The following is a 24,321-nucleotide window of genomic DNA, read 5'->3' on the forward strand; positions in this document are numbered from 1 at the left end:
GCTTTACAATGTTGTGTTAGTTTCTGCTAGTTTCTGCTTTATAACAAAGTGAATCAGCTATACGTATCACATATCCCCATATCTCCTCCCTCTTGCGTCTCCCTCCCACTCTCCCTATCCCACACCCCTCTAGGTGGTCACAAAGCACCGAGCTGTCCCCATGCTATGCGGCTGCTTCCCACTAGCTATCTATTTTACATTTGGTAGTATTTATAAGTCCATGCACTCTTTCACTTTGTTCTAGCTTACCCTTCCCCCTCCCCGTGTCCTCAAGTCCATTCTCTATGTCTGTGTCTTTACTCATGTCCTGGCCCTAGGTTCATCTAACATTTTTTTTTTTTTTAGATTCCATATATATGTGTTAGCATTCGGTACTTGTTTTTCTCATTCTGACTTACTTCACTCTGTATGACAGACTCTAGGTCCATCCACCTCACTACAAATAACTCAGTTCTTTACCTTTTAGTTTCTGTTGAAAGTATGGCCCTTCATAGAATTACTCTTACTCTAAAATACTTCCATCTTATATAATACATGAAATAGAAAATAAAATAGTCTTGTTCCTCCTTCTATCTAAAGATAAGGCTTCTCTTTTTTCCCTATTGGTAATTTAAATAAATATTAAAACGTTATTTCTAAAAGTCTGAACAATTCATCATTAGAAATCTATAATTCACCCCAATTTAAATTTTTAAATTGATTTTTAGGCTATTGTGCCAAACTCCTTGACCTCAGAAATCCACATCTCCACATAACCACATTTTTGTTCACAGAATGTTGCCGAAAAAGAATCATGCCATGACTTTATAGGGATTATCTTCTAATTCATGGAATAAAAGATATTAGAACTTGTACCAAATTGGTCTCTTTTTGTATTCTTTTTGAAAATAGTTATTTTATTCATTTTTTGGGTCAGTTTAGTTACATATACTCACACTTATTGTTTCACACATCTGTAAGACATTGTATTTTAATACATAAACCTTTCGTTCCTTAGCTTGGTCCAGACAAGTCCTATCCTCATCAAATTCATTCTCATTTTCAGAACTGTTGAGAACAGAGTCACTTGGACTCTCCTCTGTGGATGTCCTTAGAGCTGCACAGATCATGCATTTCCTACTCACTGGTTGAGACCTCCTAGTTGCTGCCTCACATGCCTTTCATCTCAGATGGAACTTGCCTGCCGGATTTTCTCTCGCACCTTCTTCTCATGGACTTCCATATTTACCTGCTTCAGTATCTTGCTGCTGCTCACTTAGGCTTGAAGTCTCAGCACCCAGTGCAGTGTCTGCCCCTGTACTGTCTTGTTTCCATGCTTAGCTCCGTTCACACAGTCATAGTCCCAACAGGCCCCCAGTCCTTGGCTCCCGGCCCTATCTTTGCAGGGAATGTTAACACTAAGAAACTTGAGTCAGACTCCCTGTTCCCCAGATAGCAGACTCAGACCCCTTAGTTTGAGCATTTAGGGTCTCTTGCCATCAGGTTCCAACTTGCCTTCCATACCGCATCCTCTACTCTTTCCTTTCCTGTAAAACTGTGTGGAAGCTGTGCCTTCTGGGTTAGGTATGTTAAAAGGAATTCTTTTCCATTGCTGTATGCAAAATAACAGGGGCAGGATGCTATACTCGTAGGAATTTGGGCACCAAATTGAGCAACTCTGTCTTATTTGACAAAGCACATCCAGTTGGGGAGATGGGGGCTGTGTTTTAAAAGGAGCATGCTTTAAAGCATTATTAATTGTTAAAATAAAACAGAACAAAACAAAGAAGAACCCTATCTATGACAGTAGACTGTTTCCACCTGCACATGGCTGAAATACCATTTGGAGAGACAGAGGGAGAGAGACACGGGGGTGGGGTTAGGGTGTGCAGCTTGACATTAACAAGAGAGGAGGCAGACAGTTGGTGGTTGTTATAGTTTCTGTGTTCTTTATATCCTTGATCATCAAGTTGCAACCTCCCCCTCATCCAGTTCCTTTAAAAAATGTGATACTTAGTGAATTTTCTTCCTATGCCTCTGCCAAGACATTACTGAAGCTTTTCTTTTCTCCATAGTCAGCAACAAAAGGCACAGAATCGTGTCTTTGAGTTTTTGAGGGCTATAGTTATGACTACTATTACTATCCAATAACCAAGAATTGGGTTTTCACATTCTGAAAATAAGAATATGAATATAAATGTCTTTTGATTAATATATCAGCCCTACAGATGTCTTTATTTGTTCTATCCAAGCATTTCTTTAATAGTTCTATTAAAAAAATAGGATTTTCTTTTTATTTTGAAAAATTAAATGGTGTTTTAATAGTGTTAGAGGTATCTAGTATATCCCACTTTACTACAATTAACTTTTTTTTTAACATCTTTATTGGAATATAATTGCTTTACAACGTTGTGTTAGTTTCTGCTGTTTAACAAAGTGAATCAGCTATACATATACATATACCCCATATCCCCTCCCTCTTGCATCTCCCTCCCACCATCCTTATCCCACCCCTCTAGGTGGTCACAAAGCACCGAGCTGATCTCCCTGTGCTGCGTCCCACTAGCTATCTGTTTTACATTTGGTAGTGTATATATGTCCATGCCACTCTCTCACTTTGTTACAATTAACTTTTTATCAGCCCTCTTCCAGAGAGCAGTAGAAAGAGAATATTTTTCAAACTGTTCAAAGAATAGATATGAAAGGAATAACAAAATTGAAATATTTTTATATGTGTGTGTTTACATCAGAAAGACATTTTTCTAAATTCATTACAGTATTTTAGATGTAATTCTTTGAGCAGTCAGATCTTTTAAAATGTGTTTGAGAAACAATAGAAAAGTCACATTTTAAGTATAATCTATTTAAAATACATGTTATTCTTCCTTATATTTGAACAGTCTGTTCAAAACAATCCATTCATATGGGATTTTGCTTGTACAGATCTGAGTGGGAATCAGTAGTTTCTTTGTTTGTCACTATGGAAACAAGTCAGCCTATCCTGAATGGCGGTTAGATCACGCAGAGTGATGCTCATGTTTCAGTGTAACTTCATCATGGAGCAGGCTGGCGCTGACATCTTGCCTCCAGCTCTTCCCTCCTGGAAGCCCAGCGCCATGCAGGATCCACCCCGGAGGCTTTCTGCTGTGCCATTCCTCAGCTCCTTTTTCCAGGGCCGACGACACTCTGCCTCCGACCCCATCGTGCGACTGCAGCAGGGGCGGCGCAGCTCCACTGCCAAGATGCTCTCGTCATCCTCTCTCCAGGTGATGGTGGCCATGTCCTCCGTCAGCTGTGCTGAGAGAAACCCAACTTGCCCCGAGAGAAAAAGTAAAGCTCCTTTTCTTCTTAAAGATTGCCACAGCTTTGAGTTTAAATATAAGAACTGTGAAGAGGTTATACTATGTTGATACTTTTTAAATTTTTGACAATTAATCCTGCATTATACTTTTTATTGTCTGTTATGCTAAGAGATTCAGTAGACATGTAATAGGAGATAAAAATGATTGAATGTTTTATGTTTTTTCATTAAAAATGTAGTTTTTGCACAAAACTCATTCCCTTGTAGAAGATCTGCTTTTACAGTTTCTTCCTTTTCATTACCAATGTGACATGTGGAGATTATTGTGTGCAAAAGCCTTTTCTGTAGTAAAGGATAGTGTACTTACACGAAAGAGAAACAGTTTTATTCCTGACAAAGTGAAGGGGACTTAGCACCAGCTTGTCATCTACAATCCTGAGAGAAAATGGAAGCTGTTTCCCATGTTACTATTCTGTTCGGAGAGTAGGATTTTGAATCGTCCCTTTGAATGTTCTAGGAAATTCAGGACGTCCAACACCAAAGTATACAAAAGTTGGAGAGCGTTTACGGCATGTCATTCCTGGACATATGGCCTGTTCCATGGCATGTGGTGGCAAAGCTTGCAAGTATGAAAATGCAGCTCGCTGGAGTGAACAGGAGCAAGCTATTAAGGGGGTCTACTCATCCTGGTAAGTGATTCTGTCTGTCTTTGGTAGCTCCCACCTACTGCTAAGTGGGAAAACAGAATGGACGTGTAGGAGATGACCAGGAGGCAGTGGGCTGTAGAAGAAGGAATGTGGGGTTCTGAAATCGGAAGACCTCACCTCCATCCCTGGCTTTGCCACTTGACAAGCTGTGTGATCTTGGTCTACTCACACAGGCAGTCGGAGCCACAGTTTCCTGATCTGTAAAATGGAAATAATGAAACCAACCCTATAAGGTTTTTTTTTAATTGAATGGAATGCTGTATGTAAAGTATCTTAAAGAAATGGTAACTAGATAGCTCTTAAATTTCAGAAATTGCTAAAAATAATTTAAATGTTCAACTATAAATTTGAGAAATTATGAGGTACATAGGTAGTTTTTCAGTTTCATACAGGTAAGCTTTAGCCTCGTTTTTATTTTGTTCCTGTATTCTGTATAAAAGGATACATTTTCATACAAATACATACACTTCCAGTCTGCCTCAGTAGAAGGTGGTACGAGTTGTCAGTTCAGTAGATGATATAAGATGCTTACTTTGTTTATGGTATGTAAGTGTAATTCATTCATTATTGAATCATACTGCTTTTATTATTAATAGTAAACTGTCGAGTATACCTTTTTTGATGTAGTGATATCTCTAAAAAATTCTGATATTCAAAACCAAATCACATTTGGAATGCACTAAGAGGAATTCACTATTCAAAGAACTCTGCTTGTGAATCATTTTATAGAGCAAGAATTCATTTACAAATTAGATATTTGTCAACCAGCTTACTAACTTGCAACCCTGTACCTTGTCATATTGGATTTTCTGGATACATGTGTAGTACTATAGTCTGGGGTCCACTGTCACTGTTGTTCTCCACAGATCATGTTCTAGTTTATCACTATCTTTCTTGAAGAATGTTGTGAAAAAGCAAACACTATTCCTGAGGTGTGGTCACACAATAATGTCTTCTAATAATGAAGCTTAAGGTCACATTCATATTTTTGGTTTATTGTTGACTAAACTATCTGAACTTTTTTCGCCTCTACTGCTTTCATGTTACATCTCTCTCAATCCTACACTAAATGCTATTAAATTTGGGGGGTCCCAAACCTTTGGGGGTCCCTGTTAAACAGTTTTAGACATTGCCCCAGGCATGAGGGATAGTATCTTTCTGAATCCTGACCTGTTCATCTAATGTCTCTGTTACTCCTCTCAGGTTCTTGTGACCCACAACTTGCAATAGTCTACCTTATGTATCTTTCACTAGACCACTGGTGAGAAATGTAATCAGAACAGAAGCCAGAGCCCTAGTGAGAGTGATAGCCATTTACTGGGTCTCTATCCATTTGTACACTCAGTAAACATCCATTTGGTTAAAAGCCAGGCACGGTGCTGAACACTCTCAAATTATTATCTTCATAAAACTCTTTAAGTAGGCATCATTAATGTCATTTTATTGGTGAAGGAATTGAAGTCCAGAGGGACTAAGTAATTTGCTACACAGCTAGAAAGTAGAAAAGCCAGCATTTGAAACCAGGTCCGACTGACTCCAAAGCCATATTTTTTGCAAAATTACAATAACTCAGCATTTATTCATAACCACATGCTAGGATTTGTGCTAAAGTCTTTACATTCACATCATATTGAATTCTCACACCAACCTTGTGAGGCAGGCATTATCCCCACTCAATACATTAGGTAACTGAGGTACGGATAGCTATGTAACTAAAAATGCCTCCCAGCTGGCCCTCCTCATTTAGCCAGTAACCTTTGGATAACTAATCCAGGATGTCCTTTGCTGCCAGCTGAGGTTTCTCCATCATTCCATCATGTCCACTATAATCTCATGAAAGTCCTTGAAAGTACTTTGCTGGAGTCCATAAATACTTAATGTCCTGGAACTTTTTCCAGGGATTTAAGAAGCTAGGGTTTCTTAGAGCCCTAATCATAATACAGAATTGAAGTCGGATTTGTATAAGGAGATTCTTACCTTATAGCATTGTTGAAATCATAGAAAAAGTAAGGGCTTGAAATCTTGCTTTCTCAGTTTTGTGCATATCACCAGTCCCTCCTCCCATCTGTAGGGTCACTGATAATATCCTGGCCATGGCACGCCCATCCACTGAGCTCCTCGAGAAGTACTGCATCATCGAGCAGTTCCGAAGGTAAACGTTGCGTGTTTACACACTTTAACAAGCCAGCTTGTGTTTTCTCTTCTATTGCTTTTGACTTCAAATGGAAAGTTGCTTTCATTTTACCAACAGGAGTGTGAAGAACTTATTTCAAATAAGACAATTAAGGTTTTGAAAGTAGTTAATAATGTTTATTAATGCCAAAAATGGTTAATTTTTTTAACACTACCTCCCAATATGACTAATTTTTTTTTCTTTTTCCTTTAAGCCATGGCATAAAAAGTATCATCAACCTGCAGCGTCCTGGTGAGCATGCCAGCTGTGGGAACCCTCTGGAACAAGAAAGTGGCTTCACATACCTTCCTGAAGCCTTCATGGAGGCTGGCAGTAAGTCCTTCCATCCTCTTCTCCATGAGTTACCAAGGACAGAACTCAGAGACTTTCTGTTTATTCAGCTCTTAGGTTAAAAAGGTGATGGAAATAAACAGTTACTGCATAATAGTGTAGTAGGGCTTCTAAAAAGTGAAGATGAGCTAACTTTGACTTTAAATAATGCTATCATTCTTCTGTGGTATTGGTGTTGAAAGTATAAGATTTCTTTTTCCCTGTGGGAGGGGACTTGAGAGGAGACCTTGTAGAAATAATGCCTGTATAATTAATATAAACAGTATCCAGACCTGTCATCTCATTTAATCCTTAAAGCAGTCACATAATATAGTTGTTCTGCTTCACACATGAGGTCACACAGGCTGAGGAAGTTCTGACTTGCCCAAGATCACACAGCTTAAACATGGCAGCAGGATTGGAACCCAGGACTCATTCATGCTTTTACCTACTGCATAGCTCTGCCCCTGGGTAGGATGCAGGGATTCTGTATGTGACAATCTACAACTTGTTTTTAAGAAGTGTATGTTAGGTTTTTATCCCACTAGTTAGAAAATCTATATGTACTACCTTATGCCATTTATCAGTCAGTTAGACATGTTTCCGTGCTAAACAAGGTTGCATGCTTTCCCTCCATGGTTGAGTAATTTTGGCATAGATCATTGACTTTAATTTGCAATCCTGCTTTTCCTTAATTCTTTCTGACTGAGTTTCAGCAGGAAATGTATTAAGTAATATAGAATGTTCTTTTTAAGAAATGTTAACAGTAAATTTACTGGAAATGTAAAAAGCCTATTATTTTAGGTCTACTCATCCAGTGAGATCTGCATGCCTTACAGCTTTATACTTTTCATGAATTCACTCACTTTTTTCAAATGTCTTTACAAGTATTTTTCCTGTATGTTGATTTTCTTCTTGTTCTCTTTCTCATTGTCCAGTTTACTTCTACAATTTTGGATGGAAGGATTATGGTGTAGCATCCCTTACCACCATCTTAGATATGGTGAAGGTGATGACATTTGCCTTACAAGAAGGAAAAGTAGCTATCCATTGTCATGCAGGGCTTGGTCGAACAGGTAAATTCTAGGAGGTGGTTTTATTGTCCTTCTACATGTTTAAACATATAAGGAATATTTCCTAATTCTAGAGGATAGTTTTCAGATTCCTATCAAAGTTTTAAGTCAAATGGAACAAGTCAGTAAAAGATACTTGAAATATCTTAGATAGCTTCAGTGACCATATATTCATAAGAGTATTTTTGAATGATTTAGTGCTAAAACCTCATCATATTGAGTAATAAATAGGTGGATTTCCAAAGCTAGCTAAATGATCTTTCTGATTTTCTTTTTTAAAGGAAAAAATCAACATTTTATTTTTAATATGCAGTGTCTTTTTAAAATGTAATTTTCCTGAACCAAAATAATAATGAAAATAGCAAGCATTGTTTCACCTACTATCTTTTTAAGTCTTTAGCAACAATGTAAGTTTTGAAGGAGGTTAATTTGCTACATCAAGTAAGTGGCAGGGCCATGATTTAAAACCCATGGCTGTAAGGATTTTGTTTATAAAGGAGAGTCTTACCTGTACCTAGAATTCTATATAAAAATAAATGATTTTACTTAAAAATGCTGCAGAATATCAGTGCAATACTGATATTGAGGCACAAAAAGGGTTGGAATTGGGCTTCCCTGGTGGTGCAGTGGTTGAGAGTCCGCCTGCCGATGCAGGGGACACGGGTTCGTGCCCCGGTCCGGGAAGATCCCACATGCCGCGGAGCGGCTAGGCCCGTGAGCCATGGCTGCTGAGCCTGCGCGTCCGGAGCCTGTGCTCCGCAACGGGAGAGGCCACAGCAGTGAGAGGCCCGCGTACCACAAAAAAAAAAAAAGAGTTGGAATCTTCATTGTCATGTAATCTAGCCAGACACCTGAGCTCGACTCTGTCCACAGTGTACCCATATACCTACCACTGGGTCTTCCACCTTCTGGGGAGCATCTTTAGGGTAGAGACTCAGTTCTGTCCCAGACTGTCAGCTCTCATGGTTGAGCCAAAATCTCACTGTTCTAGGGATTCCACATGATAGCTCTGCAGATATTTCATACTTACCCTGAAGAACTGCCATGTCCTAGTGAGAAAGATAGGTTGGACCTTGCCGTGTACTAGGAAAACATGCATTTTTCAGAGGCTCTGATTTTCACGTGTAACGAGATTCACAAACTTGGTGATTTACACAGATGTCTTTTGAATTGCCTTTTACTTGATGTTAATTAACTTTTATATTTGAGTTAATTGATTATTGCCTTTTTATTATTCATTTTAATTTAGTATTAATTAACAAGAATACATAATGTTTATACTGTTAAGGCTGTTTTCCTTAATATTAAGGGCTTATAGAAAAATAGTTATGGTCTAGAGGAAAATACATATTAGTTTAGGCATTAGTTTAGTCTTAAATAAGAATCATCAGGAGAAAAAAATAGATTGTGAATGTGAATAATTGCCAAAGATAAAAATACCCAAGTAGGAAAAATGCCAGTCTGGAATGTGCCACCAGTTGATGTCAAAGATGGCAGGGGTGGGAAGTTCCAGGTAGAGTGTACAGACTGATTGGATAGAAATTTTTAAGAACTGTTCAACGTGGAAAGCAGGATTGGCTTTCTTCCATGTTGGAGCTGGGCATTAATGACGGTCAATGGGCCAGGTCATCAGTTTATTCAGTCATCACCCTCCACACTCAGTCATCCGCCCTCACTCCACACCTACTCAGCTTCACTGTGACAGTTCTTGGTGCTTGCCCTGGAGTACAGAGGTGACCAAGCGTTCTCAGTCAAGGGGAGGGTTGCCACATAGACTTAGTAAATAGATGAACACCTGTACAAAAAGTTATCGTTGTCCTTAAAATGTTTCTGTATTTATATGGTTTCCTAACAGATATTCAAATTTTAAATCACCAAAGAGTATAAATAAAAATATAAGCTTTTCTCATATCAGTATTCTCTTCTTCACTGTTCAGGTGTTTTAATAGCATGTTACTTAGTTTTTGCAACAAGAATGACTGCTGACCAAGCAATTATATTTGTTCGGGCAAAGCGACCTAATTCCATACAAACCCGAGGACAGCTACTATGTGTAAGGGAATTTACTCAGTTTCTGATTCCTCTTCGCAATATATTCTCTTGCTGTGACCCCAAGGCACATGCTGTCACCTTAGCACAGTATCTCATTCGTCAGCGGCATCTGCTTCATGGCTATGAGGCACGACTTCTGAAACATGTACCCAAAATTATCCATCTCGTGTGCAAATTGTTGCTGGACTTAGCTGAGAACAGGCCAGTAGTGACGGAAGAAGTGGCAGAAGTACCTGGCCTCTCTGCTGAAATTGAAAAGACTGTTTCTGAGATGGTCACAATGCAGCTGGATAAAGAGTTACTGAGACATGACAGTGATGCATCGGACTCTTTCACCCCCAGTGCAGTGGTGGCAGATTTTGAGAATCAGGATGTGATTCTTTCCAGTGAGCAAGAGTTTGACCCTCTTTGGAAGAGGCGGAATGTTGAGTGCCTTCAGCCCCTGACTCGTCTGAAAAGGCAGCTCAGCTACAGTGACTCGGACTTAAAGAGAGCCGAGTCATTTCTGGAGCAAGGGAGGACTCCGTGGACAGCGCCTGCCCAGGCCTTGCTTTGCCATAACCCCAGGCAGCAGAAGCACATAAGCCATTGTTACTCCCCACAGTCTCCACAGCTAGATTTAAATAAGGAAACGCTGGTCCGCAGTACATTTTCTTTCTGGAATCATGCTAAATTGGGAGGCCTGGAAGGACTCAAAGATGACAGGTCATCAATTTTCCATAGGACGAACATTCCAAAGGAAGTACAGCGAAGTAGAACCTTCTCTTCCGGTATTTCAGGTTCATACAACCCTGGGGAACAAGTTACACCAAATTTTGCAAATATCCCTAAGGAACTAAACTGTTCTCACCAGCAAATGTCCCACTGTGAGTGTGAAACTCGTGGTGGTTGTAGCCCAAGCTCTGTTACGGAGGACAGTGAGACTTGCCACCACCCCGTGGACTGTGCGTCCAGTCCCAAAGCACAGTTCTTGGTTGGACCTGAAACCCAGGATAGCAAATACCTGTCTGAAGTTGCTCCATACACGGCTTTACATTCTGACTTGAGTGTTGAAGCAAGGAGAATACTGGCAGCCAAAGCCCTGGCAAATTTAAATGAGATTGCAGAAAAGGAGGAAGTGAAAAAGAAGGTAGAAATGTGGCAGGTACTTGTATTTCATTTAATTATATATGAGTGGGAAATATTTGTGTAAGAGCAAAAACAGTACATTTTCCCAAATTCATTTGTTACAGGAATTTGAAGACATGTTTGTATAATACGTAACTTTTGAACTTCAAGTTACTCAGCTATAATACCAGCTTGCTGTCATAGAAACAGCAGACACAGGGCTGTTTTGTAGGTTCATTTCAGTCTCTGTGAAGGAAAGCCCTTAGTGCTTAGCACTCAGCAGGGTGCTTGACTGAGCAAGGCAATGATATTGATTGATGTCCATAGTTTCCTTCTTTCTCACTGGGCTTGCAGGACTGATGGACAGATGAACAGACCACAGCAGACAGCTGTAGGAACTGACCCGAAGTATCTCTAACCTGAGACTTAGCAGGGAACTACTCTCTGAGAACCAGTGACAGAGATATAAATGAAATAGAGACAATTCTTTTCCAAAGCTCATTAACCCAACTATCAAGTAAAGCCAGAAGGACAAGTGATGGATGCTGTCTGCTCAGCATTCCCTCCTGCAGACTTCCCAGTCCACCCCAATAAGTCAGGTGTTGGATTCTGGAAGGCAAATGGAAGTGGCCTCAGCGTACCTTTGTGCCACTGGTTTTATCTGAGATTGGGTTCTTGGGGTCTATTTCTTAGCCTTTACTTAAATTAGAATGTGAAATTTTAAATTTTAACGCCTTCTTGTGTTGTACTTTCACTAGGAAGACAGTCTTAAATTAGCCTTGCTCTCTGCCCAAAATAAGCAGCTGGTCTAGAGAAAAGGCAGGCCTTATAAACCTAGTTATCAGAAACAAGTAAACTGCCCAAATGCGGGGCTGACCTGGGGAGGCCTGGCTCAGTGAAATTTTGGCTTGTTAGCCCATAACCTACCATGAATTATTTGTGTAGCTACTTTTCCATATCCTACCATTAATCAAACAAGGTGTGTACACTTTTCAGGAGGCCAGACCTTCCAGATGCAGAGGCGGGAAGGGTAGGCGTGAAGCCTCACCCTCACTTGCAACTGTGTGACAGGAGGAGAGCGCTTCCACACACGATTTCTCCATCAGAATTGTAGTGTTTTGTTTAATGAACAGTTAAATGTATTGCTTTCTTCCAACATGAAGTATTTTCTTTATTTCCTACTCCAAACTGAACAAGCCTTCCACTCAGTGGGCAGGTCTCCTCTGTGTCGCTGTGAGCCACAGTAGCTAGTGGCAGGACCTCCGGGTTCAGGCTTGAGAGCTCACCACCCCCTCATGGGTCAGCCCCACATGGGCCAGACTGTTTGAACACATAATATAAACGAAAGCATTTCCTAGAGGTAGATACTACCCTATCATTTGGATAGGTTTGCCTTTTTTTTCCTTTCTAGATTTTATTGTGGGTCTTTCAGTAATAAAACAAATCAGTTGAATTCTGGAAAAAGTAAAATGAACATGATTTGAGTAGGATAATGCTGCCTGTGCCCTTATTAGGCCCTTTCACATCTATTATTTCATGTGATTTTCACAGAAATCCTGTGAGACAGATGATGTTTTTTACAGATTCTTTGTTAATCTTTCAGTCCTTATGAATTAAGTATCACAGGTCAGGAAACTAAGGGTCACAGAGGTCAAGTGATGTGCTTGAGGCGATGTGGTCCAAAGGCAGCAGGGCCAGGATACAGTTCATGTGTTTAATACTTTCCATCATCCCTGATGTTTTTCCTAACCCAGCGGGAAGATTTCAGAAAACAACAATGATGTAATGGTTGTTCTACTAAGAGGGTCTTTGAGTCATGTTGTTTCTGCCCAACATAAAAATTGAGTAAAAGCTACTCTGCTATGTACATGATCTATGGGATATGAAGGACTATCCACAACTAAAAGTTTTGGCTTATTTATGACATAATAAAGAGAAACCCAGTTGCTGGAGGACCCTGGTGGCATGAGAAAAACATCACAGACTGGGATAGAGCAGATCTGGGTTGGGAATGCGCTCTCACACTTTGGGCTCCTGGGCAAGTTACTTCATCTTTCCTGAGCCCCCCAGTACATTTATCTGTAAAGGAGACCTCCTTGCTGGGTTGCTGTAAGAATCAGAGATAAGTCTTGTATCATCGTTCTTGTCATACTATAAGTATTCTATGAATATTGGATGGGTGAATGAATGGATGGTGGCAGTTATTCTGCTTATTACTATTGCAAACACATATTTTATTTATTAAAAACAAATCTGAACCCTGTCAGAAATTAAAATTCTTATCTCACTTTTCCCCTGATCTCTGTGAGGTAAAGTTTTAAAATCTTAAATTATCTCCAGACATTTGGAGTATTGGCAAGACTTCCTAGTTATTTTACCCTATCAAATTTCAGAATACAGGGCTTGTTTGTTAAATTCTACATAGGATTCTAAAAAGGAATTTGAAAGAAATACATATACCACATTTACTGACTTTTTGGCACTTTTACACTTTTTCATCTACCATTCTACTTCCTTGCAGTAAATATTTGTTTTGTTCCAAGGAGCCTGAAAAGGAAGGTTCCCTCTTCTTGAACTGTTTCTGTGGTCTCTAAACAAAGTGGAGAACTCAGGTTAGCTAAGCCTTTCTTTGTACCAAGAGCTTTAACAGCCTTCTCAGTTAGTCAGTCTACCTGTGGGGTGGAGATGAACTTTACAAAGGGAAACTGAGGCTTAGAGAAATTGCATGTCTTAGCCCAAGGTACTGGCTGGAAGTGGGGTCACTGGGAGGGGTCCCATTCCACACCCCAGAGCCTAAGAGTTTACTCTCCTGGACAGCCTAAGGATCATCAGATGTCAAACCGTGCCTGCCTCCCTCTCCTCTTCTCTCCCTCACTTTGTCTCTCTCTTTCTCTTCCTCTCCCTCCTTTCCTGTCTGTCCTCTCCTCTCCTCTCTCCTTTCTTTTTCTCTTTCTTCCTTCCTTTTTAGAAAGAACTAAATTCCCGAGATGGAGCTTGGGAAAGAATATGTGGCGAAAGGGATCCTTTCATCCTGTGCAGTTTGATGTGGTCTTGGGTGGAGCAGCTGAAGGAGCCTGTGATTACCAAAGAGGACGTGGACATGTTGGTTGACAGATCTGCGGATGCCGCAGAAGCACTGTTTTTATTAGAGAAGGTAAAGTAGCTGTTGAACAGTTGATGAAGTTAACTAAGGCCCTCAATACAAGTTTTACAGACTGAAAAAAAACATTATAAAAAAGAGAAGGGCTTCCCTGGTGGCGCAGTGGTTGAGAGTCCGCCTGCCGATGCAGGGGACACGGGTTCGTGCCCTGGTCCGGGAAGATCCCACATGCCGCGGAGCGGCTGGGCCCATGAGCCATGGCCGCTGAGCCTGCGCGTCCGGGGCCTGTGCTCCGCAATGGGAGAGGCCACAACAGTGAGGGGCCCGCGTAGCACAAAAAAAAAAAAAAAGAATTCACACAGAATCCCTTATCGGGGTCTAATTTAAATTTTTCCAAGGTAAGAGAAGAAATGCATCCCCAGTATAAACATTTAGAAGATACAAAAAATAAAAAGGGAAAATACCCATAACCCCAGGAGAACTACTTTAAACTTTTTCAAGTCTTTTCTTTCAATCTTACTGATGCATATGTTAACTTGGTAAAAATTATTTCACATACAACTTTATACTTCCTTTTTGCTCAAAATTGTAACATAGGTATTTTTCCATGTTTAAGTTTTTCATTAATGTTAACTTTAATGGGTAGATAATGCTCTAACATGGGGATATGTTATAACTAACCACTTTTTCATTTTCAAGTATTTGTTTCTACTTATTTACTCTGAACATATAATGTGAATAACTGAGGTAGGTTGGAATATGCATTCATTTGTATTTCTTTAAAAAGGGTGTGTGTCACATATATACATTTATGTATATAATTTGTGTATGTATAAAATATAGAGGGAAAAATAAGAAACTGATAATGGTGGTTGCCTTTAAAACAGCAGTCCCCAACCTTATTGGCACTAGGGAGAGGTTTCATGGAAGACAGTTTTTCCATGGAGTGGGTTGGGGGGAGGATGGTTTCAGGATAATGCAAGCACGTTACATTTATTGTGCACTTTATTTCTATTATTTTTATATTGTAATATATAATGAAATAATTATACAACTCACCATAATGCTGACAGGAGGCAGAGCTCAGGCAGTAATGCGAGTGATGGTGAGCAGCTGTAAATACAGATGAAGCTTTGCTCACTCGTCCGCTGCTCACCTCCTGCCGTACGGCCTGGTTCCTAACAGGCCATGGACTGTTACCAGTCCGTGGCCCGGGGGTTGGGGACCCCTGCTTTAGAGAATAGTAGTAGGAGACAGTGGATCTAAGAAGCAAGAGAGACTTTTCATTGTAGATTCTTTTATACAATTTAATATTTTTAACCCTGAAGAGATATTAAATTTTCATTTATAAATCGGCTTTGTTTTGTTTTAGGAAACAATGTTATAATCAGCCTTGAGTAACCTACTACGCTGTGGTGTAAACACCTCATTCCTTCCAAATCTTCTACTACTACTATTACTACTTCATATAGACACACAGAGATACAGACAGGCACTTGCTCACAGTTGTGTGATGCATGTCTTTAAAGATAAGGTTTTTCCTGTATCTGCAGTCCCTTTCTTAGGCTATTTTCTGAGCATTTAAATTTTAGAGATGAAACAGGAGGGTGGATAAGGAAGGCAGTTAACTTTCATTGGGTGGCAGTGGGCCAGGCCCTCGCTAGGTCATAATTTATATTTTCACCTTTGTTCATCTCCATAACTCAGAGAGGTAGAGGCCCCACTTTTCATAAAAGGGAATGTGAAGCAGTCTGCCCACAGTGTGCAGCATGTGTCAGAGCAGGATACAAACTCCGGCACAAAGGTCATGTACTTTCTGTCACATTGTGCTGTTTCCTCATCATTCACTCCAACCCTCACATGCAGGGCATTTACCTTATTTAGAGTTTTTTACTTTTATAGGCATCACTGTAATGATAATTTGTGCTTGCAGGTTTTTCTGCATTTCAGATCATGTCCTTAGAGTAGATTTCCAGAAGTGAAATTAGTGGCTCTCAGGGAGCAACGTGTATTGAATGCGAATTGCTCCAGTGATGGAGTTTCTCCTTTGTTTCTCCAAAGTAAGCAACCCGCAGGAGTCAAGTTGGGGACACATTCTTCAGGGACCTTCCCCCTTATGGCATGCTCCTGGACGGCTGTGGCTGTCTTTCTTCTTCTGCCCCTCCCCACTCAGTATTGTCTGCCACTGGCAAGACATGATGAAGGTACTGAGCACTGAGTACCCAGCCATCTAGTCCACGTATTACTGTGACGTGTCAGCATCTACTAGCCATACTGAAACAATTATGTCTAGAAACAACAAGAATGGATCGTCCTCAGTTCACTGAATGGAAGGCATTTGATTTTAAATTGCACTTATCTTCAGATTCAATTCTACTTTGTGTAATAACTAACTAGCTTTGATATTATCTACTGAAAGCTTTTCAAGTTAACACATAACCCTAAACACTGGTAGAGCCCTTGGTACATAGTTTAGTATTTGAGGTAATGATTACTTGGTCACAAACCAGTTCTTGGCTTAGCAGTTGTTTTAAGTTTATTTCTTGACGCATTTTTTTTCTAACATCTTTATTGGAGTATAATTGCTTTACAATGTTGTGTTAGTTTCTGCTATATAACAAAGTGAATCAGCTATATGTATACATATATCCCCTCCCTCTTGCGTCTCCCTCCCACCCTCCCCATCCCACCCCTAACTTGTTTGATTTTGATTTCTGCAAAAACAGGGGCAGCAACAGACTATTCTTTGCGTGTTGCATTGCATAGTGAGCCTGCAGATGATTCCTGCCCACGTGGAGGAAGCCGTTCTTGCACGTGCCATTAAAGCCTTCACTAAGGTGGGTGGCACTTCTCTTTCCCCCTACAGACCACACTCAGTATCATCTTTGTAAATCAGAATCCGAGGGTCACCAGCCTTCTCTAAAATAAACCTTTTGGCCATGTTTCCCTTTAATGGAAATGTGTTTGACATTTCTCGAAAATAGTTGCAAACTTTTGGCTAAAAAATATCAGTTTCCTAACAATGATATAAAAGGCTGAACTGTGGGTTTTTTGAAGGAAAACTTTGGAACAAAGAAGTTTTGTGTAGAGAGAAACAATTGAGTGTTGAGAAAATATTTTTAAATCATGTTCCTAGTAGAACTCAGAGAATCTTTTCTTGTTGAGCCAGTTCTACCTTGGGTCTGAACAAGAAACTGTCTGCTGAGAATTTAACATCCAACGTTAGCAGTTCGGTACCGTGTCTGGTTGGCAAATCCTAAGCAAAAAGTAAAATAATGTTTCCTTTCCATGCACATCCTTTTGGCCTGCAGCAGTCTTTCCTGGCTGAAAAAACATGCCAGATTTCATACCAAGAGAAAAGGTTCCCTTGGGACTTCCCTGGTGGTCCAGTGGTTAAGAATCTACCTTCCAATTCAGGGGACGCAGGTTCGATCCCTGGTCGGGGAACTAAGATCCCACATGCCACGGGGGCAACTAAGCCCACGCGCCGCAACTACTGACCCCTCACACTCTGGAGCCTGTTCACCACAACTAGAGAGAAGCCCGCTTGCCACAACAAAAGACCCCGCATGCCACAACTAAGACCTGGTGCAGCCAAATGAATATTGAAAGAAAGAAAATGTTCCCCATACCTCTTAAACCAATTTGTTTGGTATCTCTCATATGTGATACAAAAATGTCATTAAACAAAGAACCCAGTTTTTCGATGACAGCATCTGTGGCAAACATTAATGATAATAGCACTTATTATTTGTACTCATTCACCAATCTCTTTCCCCATCCACTCTTTCAAAAGTGATGTCCTTCTGGCAGGTTTCTTTGTTCCTCATCTGATGCTTTACAGCAGTAACCACTTTGCATCCTCTCAGTCTCTTCATGACTGTTTCCAGAGTCAGTGCCTCAAAACCAAAGTCATGTGATCCTTTACGTCTCTGTTTATGTTTTCATAGACCCAGAGGCCACTGCTGTGTGGGGATGATTGTGATTTGGTGTTTAACAAAGTATACAGTTCAAACTGTTGTTACTAAGTTTTTGCAGATAGGACAGACAAAATAATGATTAAGATAAAGTTAAATTTCTGAATTTAACTGGAAAAAAATCCTGAATACTGATCTCTCTGAAAGTGGTAGGAATTCTTTACAACTTCTGTTGACCTTTTAGGGGGATACTAATGAAAAGTTAAATATACCAGTTGTTCCAAATCTGTCTGTAAAAATATTAGAATACCATTCTTGGGTCTCTCCCCTTGTGCACAATCTTAGGAGCAAAGGCCCTGATAGCTTCTATTCCAGGCTAGCTCTTCAAGGAAATCTGTGTAGCATCTGCTTCCTATGTAACAAAGATCATGTTTCCTTCAGGCCAAAGCTTAGTAGTCTTGCCACAGCTCCCTCATCAAACATGGGGGATTGCCTAAGCATGGAGTTCCTCAGCTGTGATGCAGACTCCACCTGTGCCCCTCTGCATCATCCCCAGGGGGGTTGGAGGGCAAGGGAACCCATGTGATTATGGAGCATGTGCTGCCTTCAGTCATAAAGTTGTTTGTCTCTGACCCAGCAATCTCATGTCTTCTGCTAGCATCTATAAGGTGTGTTATCAGGGTGAAATCTCAGACTCTTCCCAGCCCTTCATAAGGAACAGCCTTCACTCTCTCTCTCCAGGAGGGAAGGGATCACTGGCCAAGTGATCCTCATCCTTTCCTAAGGAGTCACACATTGCTTTGGCAATGGGAGTGGGGTGGAGGTGTGGTGACTGCTCTGGTTCTCTGTCCTAACATTACTCCTAACCCTGCAATACGGTGAACTTGGGTAAACAATCCAAATATGTATATGTGGTGCCTTCCCACCAATGGGAAAGGAAATTAACTTTATGGAGGTATTTCCATGTGCCAAGCTTGTGTTAGAGCCTCATATTTAGTACTCAGAGAAATCCTAAGGAGATGGATCTTGTGGTCTTCATTTTACAGAAAGATTAGGTATGACCTGAGGCTATAATTGCTGACAGGTGGAAAGCTAGGCTTCCCACTCAGGTCACCTCAGTCCAACAGTTAAGCTGGTGTGCATTGTTTTAATAAGGAGACCTTTCCCTTATACCATCCATGATTAGTCTCTGCATTCAAAACCCCCATCACACTCACTGTTGACTTGCTTCATGAGTACTGTACATATCCAGGCACTAGATTTAATTTTTTTAGTTTTCATTCATAAATTTGGTATTGACATGATTGGCAGTTCTAATATAGTATTTTAATTAAAACTAGTGTGTGAAATGCATTGTGTGTGCATTTTAATTGTATATAATTTGGTTTATAAGTCTTTGTTTTTTTCTCCACCCCCTTTTCTCCCAAAATAAAGACTGGTTAAAATCCTTGTTATAGTATCCTGAATATAAATTTTCTTTGTTACCAGGTTAATTTTGATTCTGAAAATGGACCAATAGTTTACAACACCCTGAAGAAAATATTTAAGCACACACTGGAAGAAAAAAGAAAAATGGCAAAAGACGGCCCTAAGCCTGCTATTTAGTGAAGCTGACTTTCCCCTCGTGAATATTTCAGACCTGAAGATCTAGATGGCATTTCTGCTCATAGCTGAACAAGCTGAAATGTGGAACTGCTTCGTCTCATAGCACTTTATTTCAGATGCTCTTGGTTTGTGCTAAGAATGCTTGTTCCTGTTTGGAGCAATTATTTATTTTAAAATATCTTTGAGTTACATTTTTGTGTTGAAAAATTGCCATAAAGTTGGTGCCACTTCTTTTATTTATTTAACTGGATTAATATTGTTGTACTAATATTTTAAGAATGTGGTGTTTACATCCTTATTCTTTTTGACATTTTGGAAAAAGTTTTAACTCTTCTTTCCAAAACAATTATCTTATTGATGGAACTCTTCCTAGAGTTTTTACCAAATAGATAATTTTAGTAGTAAAACTTCACTGTGTGTCTATTCCCCAATACACGACCTAAGGAAGTCACCAAGTGTCTTAAATGGTTTTATATTTGTTAATAAGAAGGCAATTGACTCAGCATTTTTAAAGGATTTTTTAATATTTGTTTGAATCTGTTTTTTCTTTTTATAAGTGTGGCAAAGGATCTCAAATGTATTATTTTTCAGAGTGATTTAGTTTTACGTTAAAGGATTGACAGTGCAGTGTTTGGGACTTATTACTGTAGGAAATAGACTTGCTCTTGGTCAGGCTTCCAGACAACCTCACTGACCTCTGCTGTCACAGGCGGAAGGAGCAGTTCTCAACACATCAAACCTTATTCCCACTTCCCTGGGCTGTTGCTAAGCTGAGCAGCATCTTTACAGAGAAAGTGAGATCAGTGACAGGCAGTATGGGAAGCTGCAGGACTCCAGCAGAAAGAACTGTCTTACAGGGGCGGGCACCCCAGCCATAGCCTCTCCCCAGAGGCAGTTCTGTTCATGCCGATGTTGTGATAGCTCGAGCACCAGCCCACACCTCCTGAGTCTATCGTTCCATAAACCCAGATGCCTCAGGGCCCTATCTTTGGCTGCTTTACTTCTATGAGAATTAAGACTTTTAAACTGAATTTGACTCAACGTAGGTTGCATTCATTTGGATAAGAGGAAGTAATTGCTCAAAATATTTTAGTTCCTTATAAACAAAACTATCAGCAATTGAAGCCATTAAATATTATTTAAATGAACATGTGGGGCACAAGAGGCCAAGCCACAGAACAGATAGTAGTTCTTCCCAATAAAAGTGATATTAAACCAGTTTCTAACTAAAGCTACTACTTAATCTTAAAGACAGAATTTCAGGGGAAATAAGGCTAATTTACAACAAGTGAAATTTCTCCAACTTGTGCATTTCTGAATCAAGCTCTAGCACATCAAAAATATTTTAGTCATTATCGGTCTTACTAACTCTAGTGGCAAATGCCAAATGCCACGCTGTTTGAATTTTTTAGGAAATCAAATCCAGTGAATTTTAATGAACTGGATTGCCCATTCCTGAAATTTCTTATTTTCAAGTGCCTAATCTGGGAAAGAAGGGGAGAAAACAGTTAACGTTTATCCAAAGGTACATTATAAAAATATGTTTTTTACCTAAAAAGGTGTTTATCCTCATCTCAGTCAGTCTCACGTGGGCAGGCACCACCCATGGCTTATTTGACAAGTGGCTTTTGGCTTGTGTGTCTGAAATGGTCGTTTCAAATTAGAGGATAGATCCTGCACAGCCATGATGTGACCACAGCAGTGCATGTCTAAAATCTAAGTGCACCAGCCTGAAAAAAAGAGATGGTGGGAGAAATTAATTAGACTGTATACAGTTTTTGTATTAATTTGAATAAAAGTGGGGAAAAAAAAAACCCATAACCTTCGTCTTGTAGTTCTTTAGCTTGGTGCTTCTGAGGTCCCGATGATAAAGATGTGGCTTTGTGATTAGAGTATCCTGATGGGCAGCCTGAGTTGCAGGCTGAATAGTCAGCTAGCCAGGCTCTAGTCAGTCCCCACCCTGTCGGTTCAGAATGACAAAGGGGTGGAGGGCGGCAGATACGAGGGTTCTAAGAGGAATGTGTGAGGAAAATCTCAAGGTCAGCAAGATTCCTGCCTTCCTGTCTTTGAAATGGTGGGGAGTTCTTTGTAGCCCGGAGGATAGAAATCTACCTACTGGAAGAAGTTACAGGGCTGCAAAATTTAGGTCAGCAGAGTGGAAAGGGCCAAAAGCGCACACATTCAGAACTTAACTACCATGGCTGAGCACATGCTTGTCTTGCTTACTTCTCTTACAAGACCAAGAGAGAAGTATTTTTCACACTTGGCTGATGAAAGAATTCCCCTCTGACTGACTTTGAACCATGCTCACCTCCCTCTTGAGGCCCTTTCAGCACTTGACTCCACGATGGCATTATAGAACATCGCATTATCCATAACTGCAGCAAAAATATCCCACATTTTTTGTCCTCTGAAAAAGAGTGAGCTCACTCTGTTACTGTTTTATATATATATGCACACACACACGTGTATATATATATATATATATATATATGTATATATATATATAAAATCTCTAGCATATCACACTTTTTAGTTTTTTCCTATTTCAGAGATTTGCTGATGCTCTTTGAGATGAAGTGCTGCTGTTTTAGAGATTGCTTCATCTATTTGCATAACTCAGAAATGCTACGCTGATCTACTTTCTCATAGCTTCAGCCAGCTTCCCATTTCCAACTGAGAAAGAGTATGTGCTTTCATCACTCTGGATTCCATGAAAATAGCCATATATCATACTTCAATAGAGAGAAAGTATCTCTATTTTCTCTTAAGTGGAGGACACTTACTCATATGCTTGAGTGCTATTTCTGGCTGTTCTCTAGAAGTCTAAAAAAATTTCCAGAGATGCTATGTTGTAAACAGTGCATGCCCCAAGTTCTTGATATCTGAAGGCCCCCAAATAATTTGGGTGATTGTTTAAAAGTGATAGCTTACTCATAGGATCTTTGTTGTTCAAAATTAATAAGCATTGATATATTTTCAGTGCAAGTGAACCAAGAACCACATTCCCTTTGGTGCTTTTTATTTTTATGAATGTGGCCCAAGATTAGCACCTTACCAAAGGAGCCCTTTTCATTGTTAGGTGTTGAAAATTATTTACAGATAAAATGGCAGGAGAAAAATACAACAAATCCTGTTACACAGTGGTGCATTATTTTTTAGTTATGCTTTTAAGCATGAGCTGATCTCTGATTAGCCCAACGCTGACAATAAAACTGATTTATAAGTAATCACAATGGAGCCATTCAATAGTGGAGCTGTGGCAAATCTTCGTTCTAAGCCATCAATTAAAATATCCAGTCACTAAAAATAATGTCCCAGTAAGACTTTAATATCATAAAACCTTTTGCACTCAAAATAAGTTTCATACATCCACTGCAATTTATATCACAATGGAAGGCTGTTACGCTCTTGCCTCCTGGTTTTTTTGATGAAAAGATGTTTTAAGAATGAAAAGTTTTAAGATTGCCTCTGGGAGGCAAATGAAAACATGTTTTAAAATTGCCTTTTTGGGAGAGAAGTTATGTTTTTAGAATACTTTCCTACTTACATGACCATTTGATTACAGTCTTCAAATATTCCTTGGTTTTGATTTAGTGAATTGCTTTATCATTTTTTTTCTCCTCTTAAAAATAAAACAAGACTACTCAGACGTTGAATCAGGTTGAACCATATTGAATGGCCATTTCTGCAAGTCAAGAATTATCAAATATGGGCCATTTCATATGGTTCAACCAAATACTAAATTTAGTGTACCTGGGACTGGTAGGTGACATTTTCTGAATTATTTTAGCAAAGTTTAGATGATCAATTATTTTCTAAGAATATCTTGTATGCTCACATTAGAGTTCCAATACAATTGGAAGAGACTAATACGAAACTCCTATTCTTTCAGCAGTTGATTTGTGCTACTCTGTGCTTGCACTCTGCTGATGCTGGGGACACCCAGGAATCATTCCATCATTCATCCCGCCATCAGGAGCCAAGTCTATATCTGCCACGTCACTTGTCCATGCTATCTTCTCCTTCCATCAGCACCCTGAGTTCTGCATTGTATGCCACCTCGCTACCCCCTTCAGTCCACACTTGCACTCTTTCTATACAATGCTGGAAGACTAATTCTCAACACTTGTTATTCAGTTAATTCTGGATGTCCTTCAAAACTCAGCTCTGATCCCTTCAAACAGAATATGTTCTAATTAACTCTTTGTTAAGTGTAAAATTCAACTACCTGACGACCAAAGAGGTGGGGAGGTGTTATAGGCTGAATTATGTCCTAAAATTCATATGTTGAAGTCCTAATCCCCAGTACCTCAGAATGTGACTGTGTTTGGAGATAGGGCCTTTTAAGGGGTGATTAAGTTAAAAGGATGCCCATATGTGTGGGCCCTAATCCAATCTGACTGCTGTCCTTAGAAGAAAAGATCAGGACACAGACATGCACAAAAAGAAGATATGAGGACACAGAGTATATGGCCATCTTCAAGCCAAGGAGAGGTCACTGGGGAACCCACGCTGCTGATACTTTCATCTTGGACTCCCAGCCTCCAGAATTGTGGGAAAATAAATGTCTGTTGTTTAATCCACCCATCTGTAGTATTTTGTTACAGCAGCCTGAGCTGACTGACACAGGAGAAAGCAAAATCTCTGCTCCTCCTCAGTGCTTACAGTGTACCTTGTGTGTGTTTATAGTTTTACTTCAAATAGCACATTGCTTGGTTAAAAACTTCATGTAAACTGAAGAACGCAGTATGCATTTTCCTGTGACTTGCTTTTTTTTGCTCAACATGCTCATATTTCTGCGTGTTGATGTGTGATCTGTGTGTTATCTGCTGAGTGGTATTTCATTGTGTGGATATACCACCATTTATCCCTTTGACTTGTGATAGACACTTGGTGGTTTATATTTGTACATTAATATAAACACATGAGTGCACACACGCAAGTTTCTCTAGCCTGTGTAGCTCAGAGTGGAAT

The 24,321-nt window shown here is 39.8% G+C and overlaps 1 protein-coding gene across 3 annotated transcripts in view; it reads left to right on the top strand.

The window, feature by feature from the left end:
• Nucleotides 1–23,930, top strand: part of PTPDC1 (protein tyrosine phosphatase domain containing 1) — a 92,587-nt gene extending 68,657 nt beyond the window's left edge. The window contains exons 1-9 of one of the 3 annotated variants that reach the window (XM_027098352.1): nucleotides 2,913–3,309; nucleotides 3,798–3,969; nucleotides 6,059–6,139; nucleotides 6,375–6,493; nucleotides 7,429–7,566; nucleotides 9,501–10,759; nucleotides 13,691–13,876; nucleotides 16,549–16,659; nucleotides 19,228–21,158. In XM_027098352.1, the coding sequence (XP_026954153.1) occupies nucleotides 2,985–3,309; nucleotides 3,798–3,969; nucleotides 6,059–6,139; nucleotides 6,375–6,493; nucleotides 7,429–7,566; nucleotides 9,501–10,759; nucleotides 13,691–13,876; nucleotides 16,549–16,659; nucleotides 19,228–19,344 (2,508 nt within the window). In that variant the 5' untranslated portion in view covers nucleotides 2,913–2,984 and the 3' untranslated portion in view covers nucleotides 19,345–21,158. Of the gene's footprint in view, nucleotides 1–2,912; nucleotides 3,310–3,797; nucleotides 3,970–6,058; nucleotides 6,140–6,374; nucleotides 6,494–7,428; nucleotides 7,567–9,500; nucleotides 10,760–13,690; nucleotides 13,877–16,548; nucleotides 16,660–19,227; nucleotides 21,159–23,242 lie in introns of those variants that run through there. The other 2 variants (XM_027098350.1, XM_027098351.1) reach the window with 2 other exon arrangements.
• Nucleotides 23,931–24,321: the final 391 nt, after the last annotated feature.

This window comes from Aethalodelphis obliquidens, unplaced genomic scaffold, assembly GCF_003676395.1.
Source record: "Aethalodelphis obliquidens isolate GAN/ISIS:26980383/991018 unplaced genomic scaffold, ASM367639v1 scaffold122, whole genome shotgun sequence".
Classification (NCBI taxonomy): Eukaryota; Metazoa; Chordata; class Mammalia; order Artiodactyla; family Delphinidae; genus Aethalodelphis; species Aethalodelphis obliquidens.